The following is a 17,051-nucleotide window of genomic DNA, read 5'->3' as shown; positions in this document are numbered from 1 at the left end:
CTGGGATATTCTTTACAGCAACTGTCGAACATTTTGCATTTCCATCATTAAAGATTTGTGGCACCTTAATTCCAATACAAACTCAAAACTCTCATGCTTATTTTTTTAATGAGAACATCTGTTACTGATCTTTAATGCAGCCTGATTTTTGTGGCCTATGTTACCCTTTAAAATAAAGGGTGAATGATAACACTGTTTACTTGTTTATTAGATCCATATATGGTAATTTGTTACATTAAACAATAGCCATTTTTTGGATTTTCTTTTATGCCTATCATAACACGATTTCAGATGTGAGTTACTTAAAATAAACATTTTTCTTATTTTTTTGAGTCATTTGTAACATTTAGATTTAATTCTAACATTATATGAAATAATCAGGTTAAAGTGAACTAAAGACAAAATTACCTTCTTGAGCCCTGCCCTGTTTCCAGCATCATGGTAACAGGAATACAACAATATGATTTTTGTTTTTCCTTTCCATAACTGAATTCCCAATTTTATGGATATGTAACTGGAGAAGGTGAACAATGTATATGTTTTGTTTTTGTTCAGAATAATGCTCCCCTCAGGCATAAATAATTCTCTTTTCATATTTATTTTGAACTGGCGCCTAAATACTTCTAGAATGGAAACCATTGAAAAGTATACTACAGACCTGATATAGAGGTATCAGAGAGATTCTGCTGAAAAATAATAGCAATGACTTATAGTCCTTATCTGAAAGGTTTCAGACCCAGGTGGGAGATTTAGAAGTGGAGTTACAAGATAAAATAATTTAGAATGCATGGGAAAGTCTCTGGTCATGTGATTTCAATTCTTTTATAAAGCTAAGCAAATTGTAATAAATCCATGCTTTGAGGCTTGACTACGTTCCCATTGACCTCAATGTCAGAACTCCAACTGGTTTCAACAAAAGCAGGATCAGGCTCATAAAAAATGAAGAAGTGTATAGGTATCATGGATAGATTTTTAGAGGTACTTTTCAAAATGGGAAAAAACAAAAAAGAGGACAAGAACACCCTGCCCGAAATAGAAATACCAAAGGGGAGTGGCTGGGGGGAGAGGGAAGAGCAGGAATGATGAATGCTGACGGTTTCAGGAGCAGCAGTGATCTGTATGCTATGTATAACCTGCAGGCTCAAAAGGTTTGTTATACCTTCCCCGCCCCACCCCCCTTCTTTTGAGCTTAGCTATCAGTATAATAAACGTGCTGCTTTCTGCCAAACTCTGGTGGGTCATTAGTTCTCCCTAAGGTTACTAGCTGGCCCAATTTCGGTTAACATTACTGGTGGACAATGCAGGCAGCTTAGTGGAGGATTTGACCCAAGAATAGGGTCCCCTGGTGCCCTCTGGTAGTCTCTTGAGTGGGTCCAGCTCGAGCCAGAATGAAAAAGTGGTAGGCTAGCAACCTGCTGCAGGGAGAAAAGGACGCCACTACTAAGTATGCCACTGTGGGCAAGGGGAAGAAAAAGGCGAAGCAGCCTAAGCGAGAAGACACCCTCCCCTTGGGGAGCTGTGCCGCCGCCAGGGGTGTTGTTAGAAGGGCTCCAAAAGAAAAGGGCAGACCCCTGGATGCTAGGGGGGTTCCACCTGGGAGTACAATTCCTGAACTAGAGCTCATGTTAGATAAATCTGTACTATATACAGTCCCAACAAGGTGGGACTGGATCATGCAACCGCCTGGCTGCTGTGAAAATCAGGCTGGCAATGGCAGGTGGCAAAAAGTCAGCTTGCCACTGAAACAGATTCACTCAAGGACTGATGTAATGCATTGGAGAAGGAACGGGATATGTGGAATGCGCAGGCTCTGACTGCTAGCACCCAGGTGTTTTCCCTCTCTGTAGCCGTATTACAGGTGGCGGCAGCAGAGGAGGAGGAGCTGGAGCGGGTGAAAGTAGAGAATGCCACTCTGAGCCAGGCAGTTACCTGCTTGAAGGATCTGGTCCTGGAGGGGTCCACCCAGGAGAACAGGGCCCCGTGGGCTTATTCAGCCCGGGTCGCCGCCATTGGGGTGAAAGCCCAGGTGGTGTGGGACCATATGATGATTGGGATGGGGATATCTGGTATGATCCGGATCCCCCAGATCCTGACCCCGGATGGCCAGACCCCAGACACGGTGTTGCAGCGGTCCGGAGGGTGGTCTGCAACTATGGGCCTGCGCCCGCAGGGTGCAAGGCAGCCCCAAGTACTGGACACACTGTGGCAGAGACCAAGTTGGCTCCTGCTCAAGCAATAGAGTTAGCAAAAGCCCTGGGTGGCATAGATAATATCCCAGAGGGAAAATGGGTACCCTGCGGACAACTCAAACGAGCACAGTCTGCTGCGGTGGGAGCACTGTGCTAATTTGTTTCTAAGCTATCTTTCAGCTTCCGAACCAGAACATCAGGGGAGCTGGTACCAGCTGAAGAGTTATAGAAATACCAAGGTTATAGTATTGTGACAAATTCTGGGTTCAGTGCTCTGTGTTGTATGTTCTGTGTCTGTCTCTGGTGGGTGTCCTGTGCTAGCATAGGGTCCAGAGAGAGAGGGGATACTACACTAAACAGGGTAAATGCCTTTTCCTCTCTCTACTTCCCCCATCTCCAACCAAATTACCAATCACATCCACCTCTGTCCTAAAGACTTTGGTCCCCAATGCATCAGGTTTATTTTTTGTTAGGTTCTCTAATAATCATTTTGTTGTTAATTTTTGTATTGATACATTTGTATTGTTAGTTCCATTTTCTTGTCTTGTTAATTCCACCCTTTCCTCTATGCACCCTGGTTCTACTTCCCCAAGCCCTGAAGAGTAGTTCAAGGGCCCACATAAACTGACATTTAGTTGTACAGGTTAAGTATCAGCAATTTCACCAAGTTATCTGTTACTATGTATCTTCCAAAACAGTTTAACTTTGCATGATAACTGTGGTACTCCTACAAATCTTATTTGTTGTGTGCACTTAAGGAGATCCTGACCTCAGTGACTTTTATTGTTTGATGGCTATTGCAGCATCAGACTTTGGCCTCATTTTGTTTGTCGATGTACCCAATTACTGTGATAGTTTTACTGTATTCCCAATTATTATGATTGTGATTGTTTGCATTTGTGTTTATGTTATATCTGGTGTTTAGTCAGTTGTAATGGTTTTAGTTATATTCACCTGGTTATGATTGTTTGGTTTGTTTGCAACAGATCACCTGTGCCCTACGACAACAACTACTGTAATGATCATAGATCAAGGGGCAGAGGGTTGTAGGAGCAGCCGTGATCTGTATGCTATGTATAACCTGTACGCTCAAAAGGTCTGTTACACCTTCCCCCAACCCTTCTTTTGAGCTTAGCTATCAGTATAATAAATGTGCTGCTTTCTCCCAAACTCTGGTGGGTCACTAGTCCTCCCTAAGATTACTAGCTGGCCCAATTTCGGGTAACACTGACAATGTTGGAAATAAGTTATAAAAACAGCTAACAGAACATCCTGATTTGGAGCAGTTGCAAAGGAAACTCACGTCTTCCTTGTTAACACTCAAGTAGGGGGCTGAAATCTGTCGTCCTCTCCTATGGGTGAATTTTCCCCCTCTGTTGGGGAGGTTACATCTTTTCTCACTCAGAAGGTTCCCCTGGAATTATTCCACTAATGTGGGGGACTAACCGTTCTTCGAGCCTCAAAGTGGCACAGGGTCATCCCTGTGCCTCCACACTTGGCTCTATAATCATCCCATGCCCCTCAGAATCTTTGGCAGTGTGGTTCCAACACTACTCCCATGGGCTGCGCACAGGAAAGTGTCCCCAAGATTCTCCCATAAATAAGGACTCCAAACTGCAGACTGGAGACATGGGTAAATTAAGATCTGATACTGCAAGGTATAAGCACCTTCAGCTTCTAATGAGGACATATAGCACGCAACTCAAGTAATCAGGCCAGGCACCAGGCAGCTGACCTAGTGAAGTAAAGACAAGTTTTGCCTGAGTAAAGACAGAGAGCTATATGACCCTTTGACTTCAGTAGGTAAAGAGACAGGAGTCCAGCAGATCCTACTGCTCCGCCCTTTCTCTATCCCTTAGAAATCCCTTTTACACAAGCTGGGGATCTGAGTTGAGGGTGCTGGAAGAGCACAGCACTTTATGAGGCCAGGCCCTTAATGTTTGCAGATTCAGCATTAATTTGCTTGCCAAAATCCTATGCATTTCCAGGAGATCTGATACTACTTCTGCAATTGCCCCTCTGGATCATGCCTTCACAGCTGTAGATCTTTGACTTCTGTAGAGGGCATCAGGAAAGGGACAGAATGATCCCATTCCAATGCTGAGATCTGTTAGGTACCACTTACTCTAGCCATTAAGGCAGAGGAGTCATTATAGCCCTCACTCCTTACTCTGGTAAATTTATATTGACTTCACTGGCTAATCTGACCAATGCCTGGCTCAGCTGTTTGAACTATGTACCAGGTGGAGATTTGTTCCTTCATTTCTCTATGCTACTGGGAAAAAAAAGATACACAGTGAGAGAAAACAAAAGTAGAAGGGAGTAAAAATTTAAGGCAATGGGAAAACAATAATTATGCATTGCTTCATACAAAATCCTTTTACGAACGCAAGTCCATAAACAAAGGAAAAAGAAAACAAAGTTATTTGAAATGTTAAACACTCCCATTTGCATTCTAGAGCAGTGTTTCCCAAACTTGGGATGCCGCTTGTGTAGGGAAAGCCCCTGGCGGTCCGGGCCAGTTTGTTTACCTGCCACGTCTGCAGGTCCGGCCGATCGTGGCTCCCACTGGCTGTGGTTCAATGGGAGCTGCTGGAAGCAGCAGCCAATACGTCCCTCGGCCCACGCTGCTTCCAGCAGCTCTCATTGGCCTGGAGCAGCGAACCGCAGCCACTGGGAGCCACGATCGGCCAGACCTGTGGACGCGGCAGGAAAACAAACTGGCCCGGCCCGCCAAGGGCTGTCCCTACACAAGCGGCGTCCCAAGTTTGGGAAACACTGATCTAGAGGAATAAAAATCATAAACATTAAAACTTATTGCTAAAAGAACAAGGGACAGATGATTCCCTGTCCCAGCATAATAAACAACAGATTTTACTTACAAAGAAATAATAAAAGTACCACAGAGAACACAGCCTTGAAAAAAGCCAGTATTCTAGGAGTTTAATATGTGGCCAACTGGGAAATAGCTATACAGTGGAATCCTGATTAATTGAGACCGAGGCCAGAATGCATAATCAAAAATTTGGATAATCGGGAGAATGGGCGAGGCTCCAGCTGTCAGCCCCAGCAGCGGCAGGACTGACAACCCGAGCCCTGCTGCCCTGTTCAGTTAATATGGAGAGCCAGATAATGGAGGCATGGATAAATGGGGGTCTATTGTATTGCTTTGTATGAATAACATACATGCCTCTATAAGCTGCTTATGATTAAGGCTATGATTTAGTCATGGATATTTTTAGTAAAAGTAATGGACAGGTCATGGGCCATAAACAAAAATTCATAGCCTGTGACCTGTCCATGACCTTTACTATAAATACCCTTGACTAAATCCTAGCTGAGGGGCCCCAGGGTGCTGCTGCTTTGGGGTGCTCCCAGGAAGCTGCTGCTCCAGGGGGCACCTGGGGCATCACTGCTCTGGGGGCCCCCCGGAGCCAGCCCCATCGACCACTGCTCAGGCCATCCGTGGGGCCAGTGGCACCAGCCACTGCTTGGGAAGTCCTCAGGGCCAGCAGCTGTGGGACGCTGAGCAGCAGCTGGTGCGGCTGGCCCCTGGACTGCCAAGCAGCAGCCAGTATGGCTGACTGTGAGACTGCCCGAGCGGCAGTGGCTGGTGTGGCTGTCCCAGTGTTGCCTTAACAGTTGGTCCCAGGGCTAGCTGCTTGGGTGGCCCTGGGGTCAGCCACACTGGCTGCTGCAGAAGTCAGGGAGGTCATGGAAAGTCACAGAATCTGTGACTTCTGTGACCTCTGTGACAGACATGCAGCCTTAGTTATGATTGATTCTTGTTATGGAGACATGGGTTTATTAAAGAAACAAAGCATGAAAAATAAAAATAATGATCTAGATAAGTATCATCCCAAACACTCCAACAACATCATCTGTGAATAGATGACTCCTTGTCCCCAACCCTTGTAACAAAGCTGTTTTGCCAAGACTAAGGGAGAGACCAAAGAGTATACAGGAACTCCTCACTTAAGGTTGTCGTTATGTTCCTGAAAAATACGACTTTAAGTGAAATGATGTTAAGCGAATCCAATTTCCTCATAAGAATTAACGTAAATGAGGGGGTTAGGTTCCAGGGAAATTTTTTTCACCAGACAAAAGACTATATTTTTACACACACACACACACACACACACACACACACACACACACACACACACACACACACACAAAGTTTTAAACAAACAATTTAATACTGGTACACAGTGATGATGATTGTGAAGCTTGGTTGAGGTGGAGGAGTCAGAGGGTGGGATATTTCCCAGGGAATGCCTTACTGCTAAATGAACTAGCAATTGACTGAACCCTCAAGGGTTAACTCTCACAACACTCTACAAGGCAGCAGGAAAGGAGGGAGGGCAGACAGAGACACACACACTGTGTGAGAGAGAAAAAAATGCACATTTCCCCTTTAAGTAGCTGACAGGCTTAAGTACACTGCCTTGCTAATTAAATCAGCTTGCTGAGAGGCAGCTACTGCCTAGAAGCTCCCTCCCTCCACCGTGTGTCCCTCTGCTCTATGGAAGATGGGGTAAGCGGGGTGCAGGATTAGGGTGACCAGACAGCATATGTGAAAAACCAGGACGGGGGGGGTGGTGTAATAGGAGCCTATATAAGAAAAAGACCTAAAAATCGGGACTGTCCCTATAAAATCAGGACATCTGGTAACCCTATGCAGAAGCAGAGGGGAGAGGGAGACACCCTGACATTAGCCTCCTTCTTCCCCCCTTCCCCCGTACAGCAAGCAGGAGTCTCTGGGAGCAGCTCCAAGGCAGAGGGCGGGAGCAGCACATGGCAGTGGCGGGAGGGACAGCTGCTGAACAGCAAATTTAGGGAGTGGGGAGCTCATAGGGGGGCTGCTGGTCCATGCTGGTTCCACGCACCCACCAGCTAGCTGCAACGGGCTGCTCTTCCTGCAAGCAGCGGACAAAACAGGGGGCTGCCAAACAACATTAGAAGGGAGCATTTCACAACTTCAAATGAGCATGTTCCCTAATTGATTAGCAACTTAACATCGAAACAACGTTAACCGGGACGACTTTAAGTGAGGAGTTCCTGTACTAAACTCTTACAGATGCTAGCCTTCAAAAAGGGAGGGGTAGTGTAATGGGGCTCACACTGCACCCCTCTGGATTCAGCCTCTTGGCCCCTGACCTCCGTGAATCAGGGATACTTCCGTCTGGTGCAACAGCCGTGTTCTTTATTCATGATCAGTTTCCCACCACCAGTTTCCAACTATATATAGGTTTTACAACTGCTTGGCCTACCACAGGCCTTGCCAGCAACAGACTAGGAGGCTTCTACTCCCTCTGAGCCTGACCTCCCACTCTTAGTCTCCAGCCCCACACCTCTTGTCTCACTTCCTTCCAGCCTTATAGCTCCTGCTAATGAGGCTGGCAGGTGTGGTCAGTTATCAGCCAAACACAGGGCAGTTAACCCAGCCCCAATACATTTTCCCTGATTGGGGCTGGTGCGGCAGGAGCTGATTAAGGGCTTCTGTAGCAGCACCCTGCCACAGGTAGAAAAGGGTGTCAGCAGACTGAGGCTGACACCAAGATAGATGCCAAGAGACAGAGATGCTGTACAGGGTAGGCTGCCTCTCCCTGCCAGGGACGGAGTTAGCTGGGCTGATGAGTACTTATACCTGAAACTTTCCTTCGCAGCCTTTATAAGTAAGATTCATGCGTGCAGGTGTCTTATTGTTTCTACCCTGTATTCTAGTGCTTTGTACTTTTGAGGAACAAACAAATAATGCTTCATTTGGAAGACACTTTCTGTGTAACTGCAAACTTGCATTGCTACAGACCCCTGAAGGAAACCTCTTATAGGTACCAAAACCTATTGGGCCCGCGTCATTACTGAGCTTGGTAAAAAGGGACTGCAGCCCAGAGATCCAGTTTAGGAGTTGTTGGACCGAGCGCTTCTACCTGAAGCAAGGTGCAGAAAGCCAGACCTGTCAACTAAAGGGTGTATTTGAGAGGAACTAAAAGAAGTCCAAGGCACAGCTTGCCCTGTAGCTATGACAGGATTAGCAGCTTCCATAGAAAAATATTAAACTCTCAAGAATCCAGCACCTCAAAGAGCCAAAATTACTCCTGGGGGGAATTCTGCGCCACTGCGCGTGCACAGAATTCACGTACCCAACAGATTTCTTTGCTTCCACGCAGAAAAATGACTTCTCATGGGGAAGCTGCAAGAACAGTCATGCACTTCTCCCCAGAAGCCCGGGTGTGTCGTTTTGGGTGCCTGGAGCAGCTGGCGGAGAGGTAAATTGCTGCAGGGAGGGGGCATTTGGGGATCTATTGGCTCCTACCGGAGCCGGGCTCAGCTGCTATCCCTGGCTGGGCTAGGGGAGGATGGGACTTACTCTTCCCCTGCAAGGAGCAACCATGTCTGGGTCAGACTAGGAACCTCCCCCAGCTGCAGGAAGCTCCACCCTCTGGCTTCCTGCCCCTATCACTCCTCAGCTGTGGGGGTAGAGGGGATCGTACGGGGAACTGCTCCCCACCCAACCCCCATGCATCCAGACCCTCCCATACCCAGATTCCCCTGCCAAGCCCCACCCCTCCTCTACCTGGCTCACCTGCCGAGCCCCTCCTCCCTGCCTCTGGACTCCCACCTTTGCACCTAGACCCACCCCCACTGAGACCCCCACACTTGAACCCCACCTTGATGAGCCCCACCCCCCAAAATCTGGATCCCTCTGCTCAGCCCCCCCTCAGGCCCCTCCTGCCAAACCCCAACCCTTGCTGAGCACCAACCACCTTCATATTGACCCCCCTGCAAAGTCTAATTCCCCCTGCACCTGGACCCCTCCCAATGAACTCCTGTGCATCCAACTCCCCCCGCACCAACCCCTCACCAAGCCCCACACCTAGATCCCCCCCACACACTAAGCTCCCTCCAAACTTGGATCCTGCCAGGCTGAGCCTGCTAGCCTCACACCTGGATTGGGAGCCAGGGCTGAGTGTGCATGCAAGACTCTGTCACTCTCTCTTGCTATCTTGGTGTGGAGGGGCAGGGCTCTGGGGTGTTTATGGGGCAGGCCAGGCCCTTGCGCTGTGTCAGGATCAGGTGCAGCCTCACTGCTGAGTCTGTGTCCTGGGGCGGGGGGGTGGGGGGGGAGCTGCAGGGTGATCTCCCACCTCCATGCAGCCAGTGGCCTGTGTCTCCCCATGCCATGCTGGAGCCTCCACATTTATTGAAAAATAAAATATGAAGATTTTTCAGAATTACAACATAAAATTGGAATCAGAACTCAGGAGTTTCTACCTTAGAGTAAAACAGTAAAAACTGTTGTGCAACCTAGATGCTCATGAAAACTGTTAAAATATAGTGGCACATATTGCGCTCTAGGCTGATGTGGAGGGACACGTGTTACTGACAACCCCACAGGTAAGTTACCTTACTCATTTAAAAACCATATAGACTCCCTATCCCCTCCCCCACCCCCATCCCCACCCCCGCCCCTGCCCAAGTTGACCGTTTTAACTGTTGGTACAGTCACATACTGCTAGACTTCTTGATAATAGTTGCCCAGAGAAACATGACAAATTGGAAAGATGTATCAAAAATATTCAAAAAATATTCAATAATCAACTGACTACACAAGGATGAACAGGGAGCAGCCAAAAAAACCAACTTCATTCTCTGTCTCAAACTTGGAAAGCTCTAACAGACTTCACAGAAATATCCAAAGTAGAACAAGAAACTAAATTCTCCCTGCAATACTGCTTATCTTTGTCAGTGATGTGCCTTTCCATTCTTATTGTATCATTTCTATCCATTGTAAATTGTTTTTATTTTATTATAATTAAAGACACATCAAAACAATTCTGTGATAATGGGGAGACTTATGCCATCAGTTTTGGGCTTTTTTTCCCCGAGCTTCTAGAGGGTTTAAAAAACTTCCTGTGAATCTTAAACCAGAGTTCATTCTAGAAGGAGAAAAAGGCCAGTTCAGAATGTAAGAAGAATCCCTGGCTCTAGGTGACCCGGTGTAGCCAGAGTTCCTTTTGACCATATGCCACCTTCAATTTAGCTGGAATTCATCTCTCCCCCCACCCAACACCCTCCCAAAAAAGTCTATGAGGATTTATGTAATATTCATCCACCTCATGAAGGATGAAAGAAAAATGAAATTTTGTTTGTTGTTTTTTAAATTAAGGGGGGAAATGTTTGTTACCTTTGTGGTGTTTATGTGGCTGTTGGCAGAAAATACCATTTTACAGCACTGCAGGGCCAGAATCAGGTCCCCGGTCTCTGAAACCTTATGCATCAATTTGAGTACTGTTGTTTCTAGCCGGATGTCATGAAATCAAGGGCCAATATTTTCTATTTGGATACCTAAAGTTAAGCACCTGGGATGCAATTTTCGAAGAGTAGAGGATTTAGACATGCATTCTATTAACAATAATGGAAAATGTGTTGAAATCCCCAAGATTGCTTTGAAAATCTCCACCTAAATTCATACTTTGGCACTTAAGTAGCTAGCCTGATTTTCAAAAGGTGCCAAGCCCACAATACCTTCTTGAAATGGGGCTGTGCTGATAGGGAAAGTACCAATGTGCCACACCTAGGATCTGCAAGTTCTTGAAACCTTTGAAAATCAGGGCACTTATTTAGATTCCCGTATAAGGCTATATGTGCCTAACTTTAAGCACTCATGTTTGAAAATGTTTGCATAGATTCTTGGTCAGATCAGATTCTTCTATCAGCTCAGAAATACATTTATCCACTTCACTAAGTAGGTCTGGACCTGCTAACAATTTGTTTGTCTGGGTGAGCCTTTAGAATAAGGAGCAGCCCCAAGGGAGGTTACTAAAGGGTCTTAGCAGAGTAGACAATCCTGCACTAATGTAGGAAGATGGATTAGGTATCCCGGAGATCTTTTCCTAACCTGTCATCTATAATTCTGTGCACAAAATATGCAGTCTTTCTGATAGTTTTAGGCTTAACTGAATTATGTGAACTGACTCTATGCCCCAAATTATGTACAAATTCATTTAGAAATATTTATCTATTTAAAACACTTTAGTGTATGTAGTGATTAAATTAACTAAGCAGTTTATGATCAGTGTCAGTAAAGTGATAGATACTCACATTGTTTAATTTGCAGACAAGTCGCTTTTGCTCCTCTCGTCTCTCTCTTAATTCGGTTTCCAGAGTCAATATTTTTGTCTGAAGAGCTCTCTCCTTGGATGACATTTTTTCAAGCTCTTCAGACTCCTGTGATGGTAATGAAGGAAGAAAAAGCTATTTAATTACATATAGACCTGCATTTGAAGCACAAAACAACAAATAATTATTCTAAACTATTTTATGCTACAATTGATAGTCTTGTCCTTATTTGCTGATTATAATCCTCCCTCTATTCCCCACCAATTATCTTGAGCACACATGGAATACATTCGGATTTAAAATGAAATAAGCTGTCTCATAGGAAAATACTGCAGGAATGATTAATGGGGGGGAAAAAGTCTGACTCATCTGTGAATCTGTCCTGAACTGAGACTTATTCAGAATCCATCAGTATTACTAGAATATGAGAACAATCATACAATTGTACATTCTACTTTACTTATAGTTAATTTACTGGGAACATTATCACTTCAGATATATATTTTTCTGATTGTACTGCAATAGTTACTTGTGATGTAAGTTCCTACACGTCTTCGCCTATTTGTTTATTGCTTGAAATCTAATCTTTTCTGTTCATGATCACACAAAAACTTGCAAATTTTGAGTGTGGAAAGCCCTCTTCTGACATTAGAAGGGCTCGATATCAAAGTCCTAGTGGGCTGCCCATTCAAAAGGGAAATGAAAAAAGACAAGCTGAAGCTTTTGATCAGAAACTCTGTCACTTCTGCACATTTAAATATTGGATGGTTGAAGCTCTTCATGTTGTTTGAAGGAAAGAATTCCTTTGTATAAAGATGAAGGACAAAAACCCGACCCCACTGAAGTCAATGGGAGTTTTGCCATCAGCTTCAATAGGGCTAGGAAATCCAAAGTTCTTTGTATTTATTCAGGCAAAATTCCCATTGACCTATTTTTCCATACAGCCTCCTCCTATGGAATGATCTACCTTTCTTGATTTGTCTGGCCCTCACCTCCTCAAGCCCTTTGTTCTTTTCCAGATTTTTCTTCATTTGAAAATGGGAAAAACTGCAATCAAATTTAGAAACATATTACACGATATATACCTTTTTTCTGCCTTCTTCCAAAGCAGCCTCCAACTGTCTGGCTAAAGCATCATATTCTGCTAATTTCTCTTTAAGCTGCAATTCACTGTGCTGAAGACTCTCCTCTTGGTTTGCCAGCTGATGTGCAAGTTCTTCATTTTGTACTTCCATCCTTTCTAACTGTCTTTATGTAAAACAGATACACACATGAAATTTGATTATGAGGAGAAAAATGTAAAAGTGAGTACTAGTCAGATATCACATTTACCTTTTAAGATATTCATATTTCTTCTGAATGTTACAGTTTTCCTCTTCCAAAGAATGGTTTCTCAAGAACCTGTTGTTGTCATCCATCTGTGAAAATGATGTTTCCATTCTATTTAGTGGAGATTTGCACAGGACATTATAAGCCAAAGCAAGCTTGCCTTATTCAAGCTATCCTATTAAAATCAGTGGGCCTACTTCATCACCATGGCAAGCAGTATTTGGCCTATATTTGAAGCAAATAAAATACAACTATAGTAGCAGACTATACTGTAACCTAAAGACTTATTAAGGCATGAACTTAGGGCTGGTTTACCCCTGCAACCTAATACATTTAGTTGGGCAGGTTTAAATTCGTGCAAAATCTGGCTCATAAAGCCTTTTTTCTCCATTTTAAAATGATTTTGTCCTCACAGTATATAAAAAGTGCTTGGAAGCTTGATAATGATATTTGTTTCCTTACCATTTTCCTACATGTACAATTGTTATGCAGGAGCAGCTTAGGAGTGCTGTCTGATGGATTTCATTAAAGCACCAAAGCATTTATTTTGAAAAGAGCAATAAACTTTGCAAACATATATACTAGACTTTAACTATATATATGAGACTACAGCTAGATATAATAGAAGAAAAATACTGATTATTTGAATTTAAATGTCATGTCGACAAATTAGTGATCAGATTCTGATCTCGGGTACACAGTGAAAACCTTGCGACCGAGTTCCTCTGTATTTAGGCCTCAATTCAGGACCATCTCCCTCTTCAAGAAAGCATGCAAGCATTAGATTAACTTTAAGTACATGCTTATTCTCAATGAAATTAATGGAATTTACTTAAAATTAAACACGTGATTAAGTGCTTTCCTGAATTGAGGCCTTGGACAGGTTGAAGTGAGAGCAGAATCTGGTCCTATAGCTATAAAGATGACCTTTCCAAGAAATTTAACATAAAATCCAGAGCTTGTATTTTTATACGGATCATAAAAAGAGCACATGGGACCTCTTTCTGTTTCTAATGACGTCATTGGAAGTTTTGCCACTGACTACCTGTCAATAAGTTTTAGGAGACTCTTTCTGGTTTTCTCCATTAATTCAAACACTTCCCAGAGCTCTGCTGTCTCAGATTATTCTAGTTCACAAAAAAGATATATGGTCTGTCACATAAATTTAAGTTTAAAATAAAAAAAACTAAGTTGTTTTTCTCTCAATGTTCAGAATCAAAATCTTTGAAAAATGAAATGTATATTAAAAACAGGAGGAAAAACACATTCGGGGCCCTTAAGAGGTACTACAAACAGTGATTAAAAACTCTAAAAATTACGCAAAATAACAGGAGTACTTGTGGCACCTTAGAGACTAACAAATTTATTTCAGCATGAGCTTAGCGTGAGCTAGCTCACTTTTTTCTCGCATAATGGAAACACACACACAGACAGGATATATATATACACACAGAGAAAAGGAAAAAGGAAGTATGCATACAGGCAGAGAGGTATCATCAATTGAGATGAGCTACCAACGTATATGCATATATGTGCCCATGTGCCAGCCCTGCCCCCTCATGTACAACATTGGCCAAAAAAGTCAGTCTCAAAAAATAAATGGACACAAACATGACATCAGGAATCATAACATACCAAAACAAAACCAGTGGGAGAACACTTCAACCTTTCTCAGTGACAGACTTGAAGGTTGCAATTTTGCAACAAAAAAAAACAAAAAAAGAGAAAAAAAGAGACTGAGAGACTTGAATTAACTATGCAAACTAACAAACTAAACAACACTAACTGGGGAAAAAAAAAAATGGGAATGAATCTGTCATTCATTTTATTATATCTCCTTCCTTATTCTACTCTCACCTCTTCTTCTTTTCCATCATAATTATAAAAATTTTTTTTTTTCCTTTTTCCTCCTGTCTCATCTCAATCATTTCATTTCTGCCTTCTGCCTGTTATTATGCATAATCCCTCATCTTCTCTGTCTTGTATCCTATATATCCTGTCTCCTGTGTGTTCCATTCTGCAGATCCAGAAGAGCTTAGCTTTAGCTCAAATAAATTGCTGAAATAAAATTGTTTAGTCTCTAACACTGCTAGTTTTTTTTTTTTTTTTTTTTTATACAGACTAACGAAACCTCTAAAAATTACTTGGAAATCATCTTTTTTAGAAGTCTGAAGTGTCCTTTTTAGTATATTTATATGTAAAATACAATGTAACTTGTAAAATAGAAAAGATATAATTTACTGCTTTGAAGTTTATGATTTGTAGCCATTTTCCTGAACAAGTATTGCCCAGCTTATAAATTAGGCATTACAATTAATAAATTAGGCATTTAAAATGCAGTATTTTCATACATGAAAAAAAATCCAGAGATTGAAATTACTCCATTAGATATAATGGTGTCCTTTAGAACTGTACAGTATATTAACAAGAAAAACTTTCTAGGATTCAGCTAGGGATTCACGTTTAACATATCTAATTATTCAAAAGGGAAGAGGTCTTTCTTATTAGAAAGCTCTAAAATCTAAATGCAAAAATAAATAAGAATTTTCAGTTAGGGACTGAAGCTGCAATTTCATCTCTCTAAACGTACAAAAAAAGGCAGGCAGCACATATCACAAAGAGCATCACAATTGCTGCAGAAGGAACTTTTGTTCTATTAAGCAAGTATGTGGATGAGAGAACACTGACATGGGTTCCCTCACATGGCAAAACTACTCCCAAGACTTTCTTCCACATCATTTAGATACTTTACTATTAAATGGTTATGCTCTAAGCACCTGAACCTGTAGCTCCCTAATGGTTTTGGATTTGTCTGCATAGCTCCTTTTGTAGGACAACAGGTTTTCCTGATACTCCAGCAGCCTCTCTTCAGCTACTTTCAGTAAGTCACGAACATGTTCTAACTCCTTCAACTGAGCCTGTATCTGGCTCCTCACCTGCACGGTAGCATTAAGGGAAAACAGGTAGGTACAAAACCATAAATTAATTGTTGAAAATTTTCAAAAGCTTTCCATATGATAACATACACAATACATACATCCAAAATTCTACACACATTTTTGCATAATGTTATTCCTCCAATAATAATGAAAAATGGAATGAACATTATGGCACAAACTCATCCCTCCAGCCCTATATTTTAGTTAGGGCTCAGTGAAACTGAAAATGTAATGAAATGTTTATGAAAAGTAACATGAACATTTTCAATGTTATTGTACGTTTACTGCACTCCTAAAATGCTAATTTGTAGGATGCTTAGCAAAGCAAACCTTACAGTAATTTCCTTCTTCCCTGTCCAGCTTCCACAGTTTTTCTTGAGGGTGGGGGTAAACTAGGCCACTGATTGGTATTTAAAAAGCAAACAAACAAATCAGTCAATATGAACAGTCTATGGTGGGTTCACAAATTGTTATAGTGTTGACCACCTCCTACCTAGTTACTGTCCTGGGAATGACTGCTGCTCCTGCTCTGCAATTCTCACTCTGTGGTGATTACAGCAATTGCTTACAGGGAAAAGTAATGTTAGTGAAGTATTTAATGTATTTTTGGCATCATTTTATGCAATTTAGTACCTGGAAAACAGGAAAGCCACCACCTTACAACCACCAGCAAGTGGTTCCCAGGCCAGTCTGAGGTTCACTGTTCTATAAAATACCATGAAACCATGTTATACTGTTTGTTAAAGTGGACTACTTACCTCACTAATCTCTAAATTTTTGGCTTCTGTTATTATTTTGTTTTCATTTAACACTTTTTCGTATCTGGCTTTCAATTCTTCTGCTTCTGTTTGTAATTTTTGTACCTAGGATACAATATATTTTACATATATTTGCAAATGCTACTCCATCATTCCTTAAAGCTGGAAGCATTTATGTCAAGCAACAGCCTTTCATTTCCCCAAATGGTACTTCGTCATTGCCTATACTTACTTATTCATTTTCTCTATTCTCATAATTGCCTTCACAACTGAGTAGGCTGCAGAAACACTGAATACCACCCAAGCTGCTGAGCAACTGGAGACTGCTCCCTATTCCAAGCCATGTATTGTACTCGTACAGATGCAGAAAGCCTATTTTGACTTTGTTGCCCCCAAACTTATATCTTTGCAGTGGCAGAAACTGTGACTTGGCACTATTTGACTATTATCTGACTCATTTACTTGAACCCCCTTGCATCACTCCCCAATTGCAACAGTTTTCCTTCCTTGCTGTGCGACACCCGGTCAACCTGATGAAGTCTTCCAAATGTGTAAATGGCAAACGTAGTCTTCTGGGACTCAAACAAGACCAAATTACTTTTCAGATGAGGTTCCCATGTATTAATTCAAGCATTGTAGTTATTTTTTTTAGAGGCAAACTTTTCTGTCCTGCAATTAAAACTCATCTAACAAAGCCCAAATAGCATTAA

At 42.6% G+C, this 17,051-nt stretch overlaps 1 protein-coding gene across 20 annotated transcripts in view; it reads right to left on the bottom strand.

Moving 5' to 3' along the window:
- ODF2L (outer dense fiber of sperm tails 2 like) overlaps positions 1–17,051 on the bottom strand; it is a 56,682-nt gene that overhangs the window by 6,405 nt on the left and 33,226 nt on the right. For 19 of the 20 annotated variants that reach the window (XR_005583792.1, XR_005583791.1, XM_039485461.1 and 16 more), the window contains 5 exons: positions 16,342–16,446; positions 15,422–15,580; positions 12,648–12,733; positions 12,401–12,563; positions 11,298–11,423 (listed from right to left, as the gene is read on the bottom strand). Coding sequence is in view for 18 of the 20 variants with exons in the window: in XM_039485461.1 (XP_039341395.1) it covers positions 11,298–11,423; positions 12,401–12,563; positions 12,648–12,733; positions 15,422–15,580; positions 16,342–16,446 (639 nt within the window). In the remaining 2 variants the exon portion in view is untranslated. The remainder of the gene's footprint in view (positions 1–11,297; positions 11,424–12,400; positions 12,564–12,647; positions 12,734–15,421; positions 15,581–16,341; positions 16,447–17,051) is intronic. The other variant, XM_039485456.1, reaches the window with a different exon arrangement.

The sequence above is a fragment of the Mauremys reevesii genome, linkage group 8 (assembly GCF_016161935.1).
Source record: "Mauremys reevesii isolate NIE-2019 linkage group 8, ASM1616193v1, whole genome shotgun sequence".
Taxonomy (NCBI): domain Eukaryota; kingdom Metazoa; phylum Chordata; order Testudines; family Geoemydidae; genus Mauremys; species Mauremys reevesii.
Note: the sequence above shows the minus strand (reverse complement) of the source record. Positions and strands in the feature narration are given on the sequence as shown.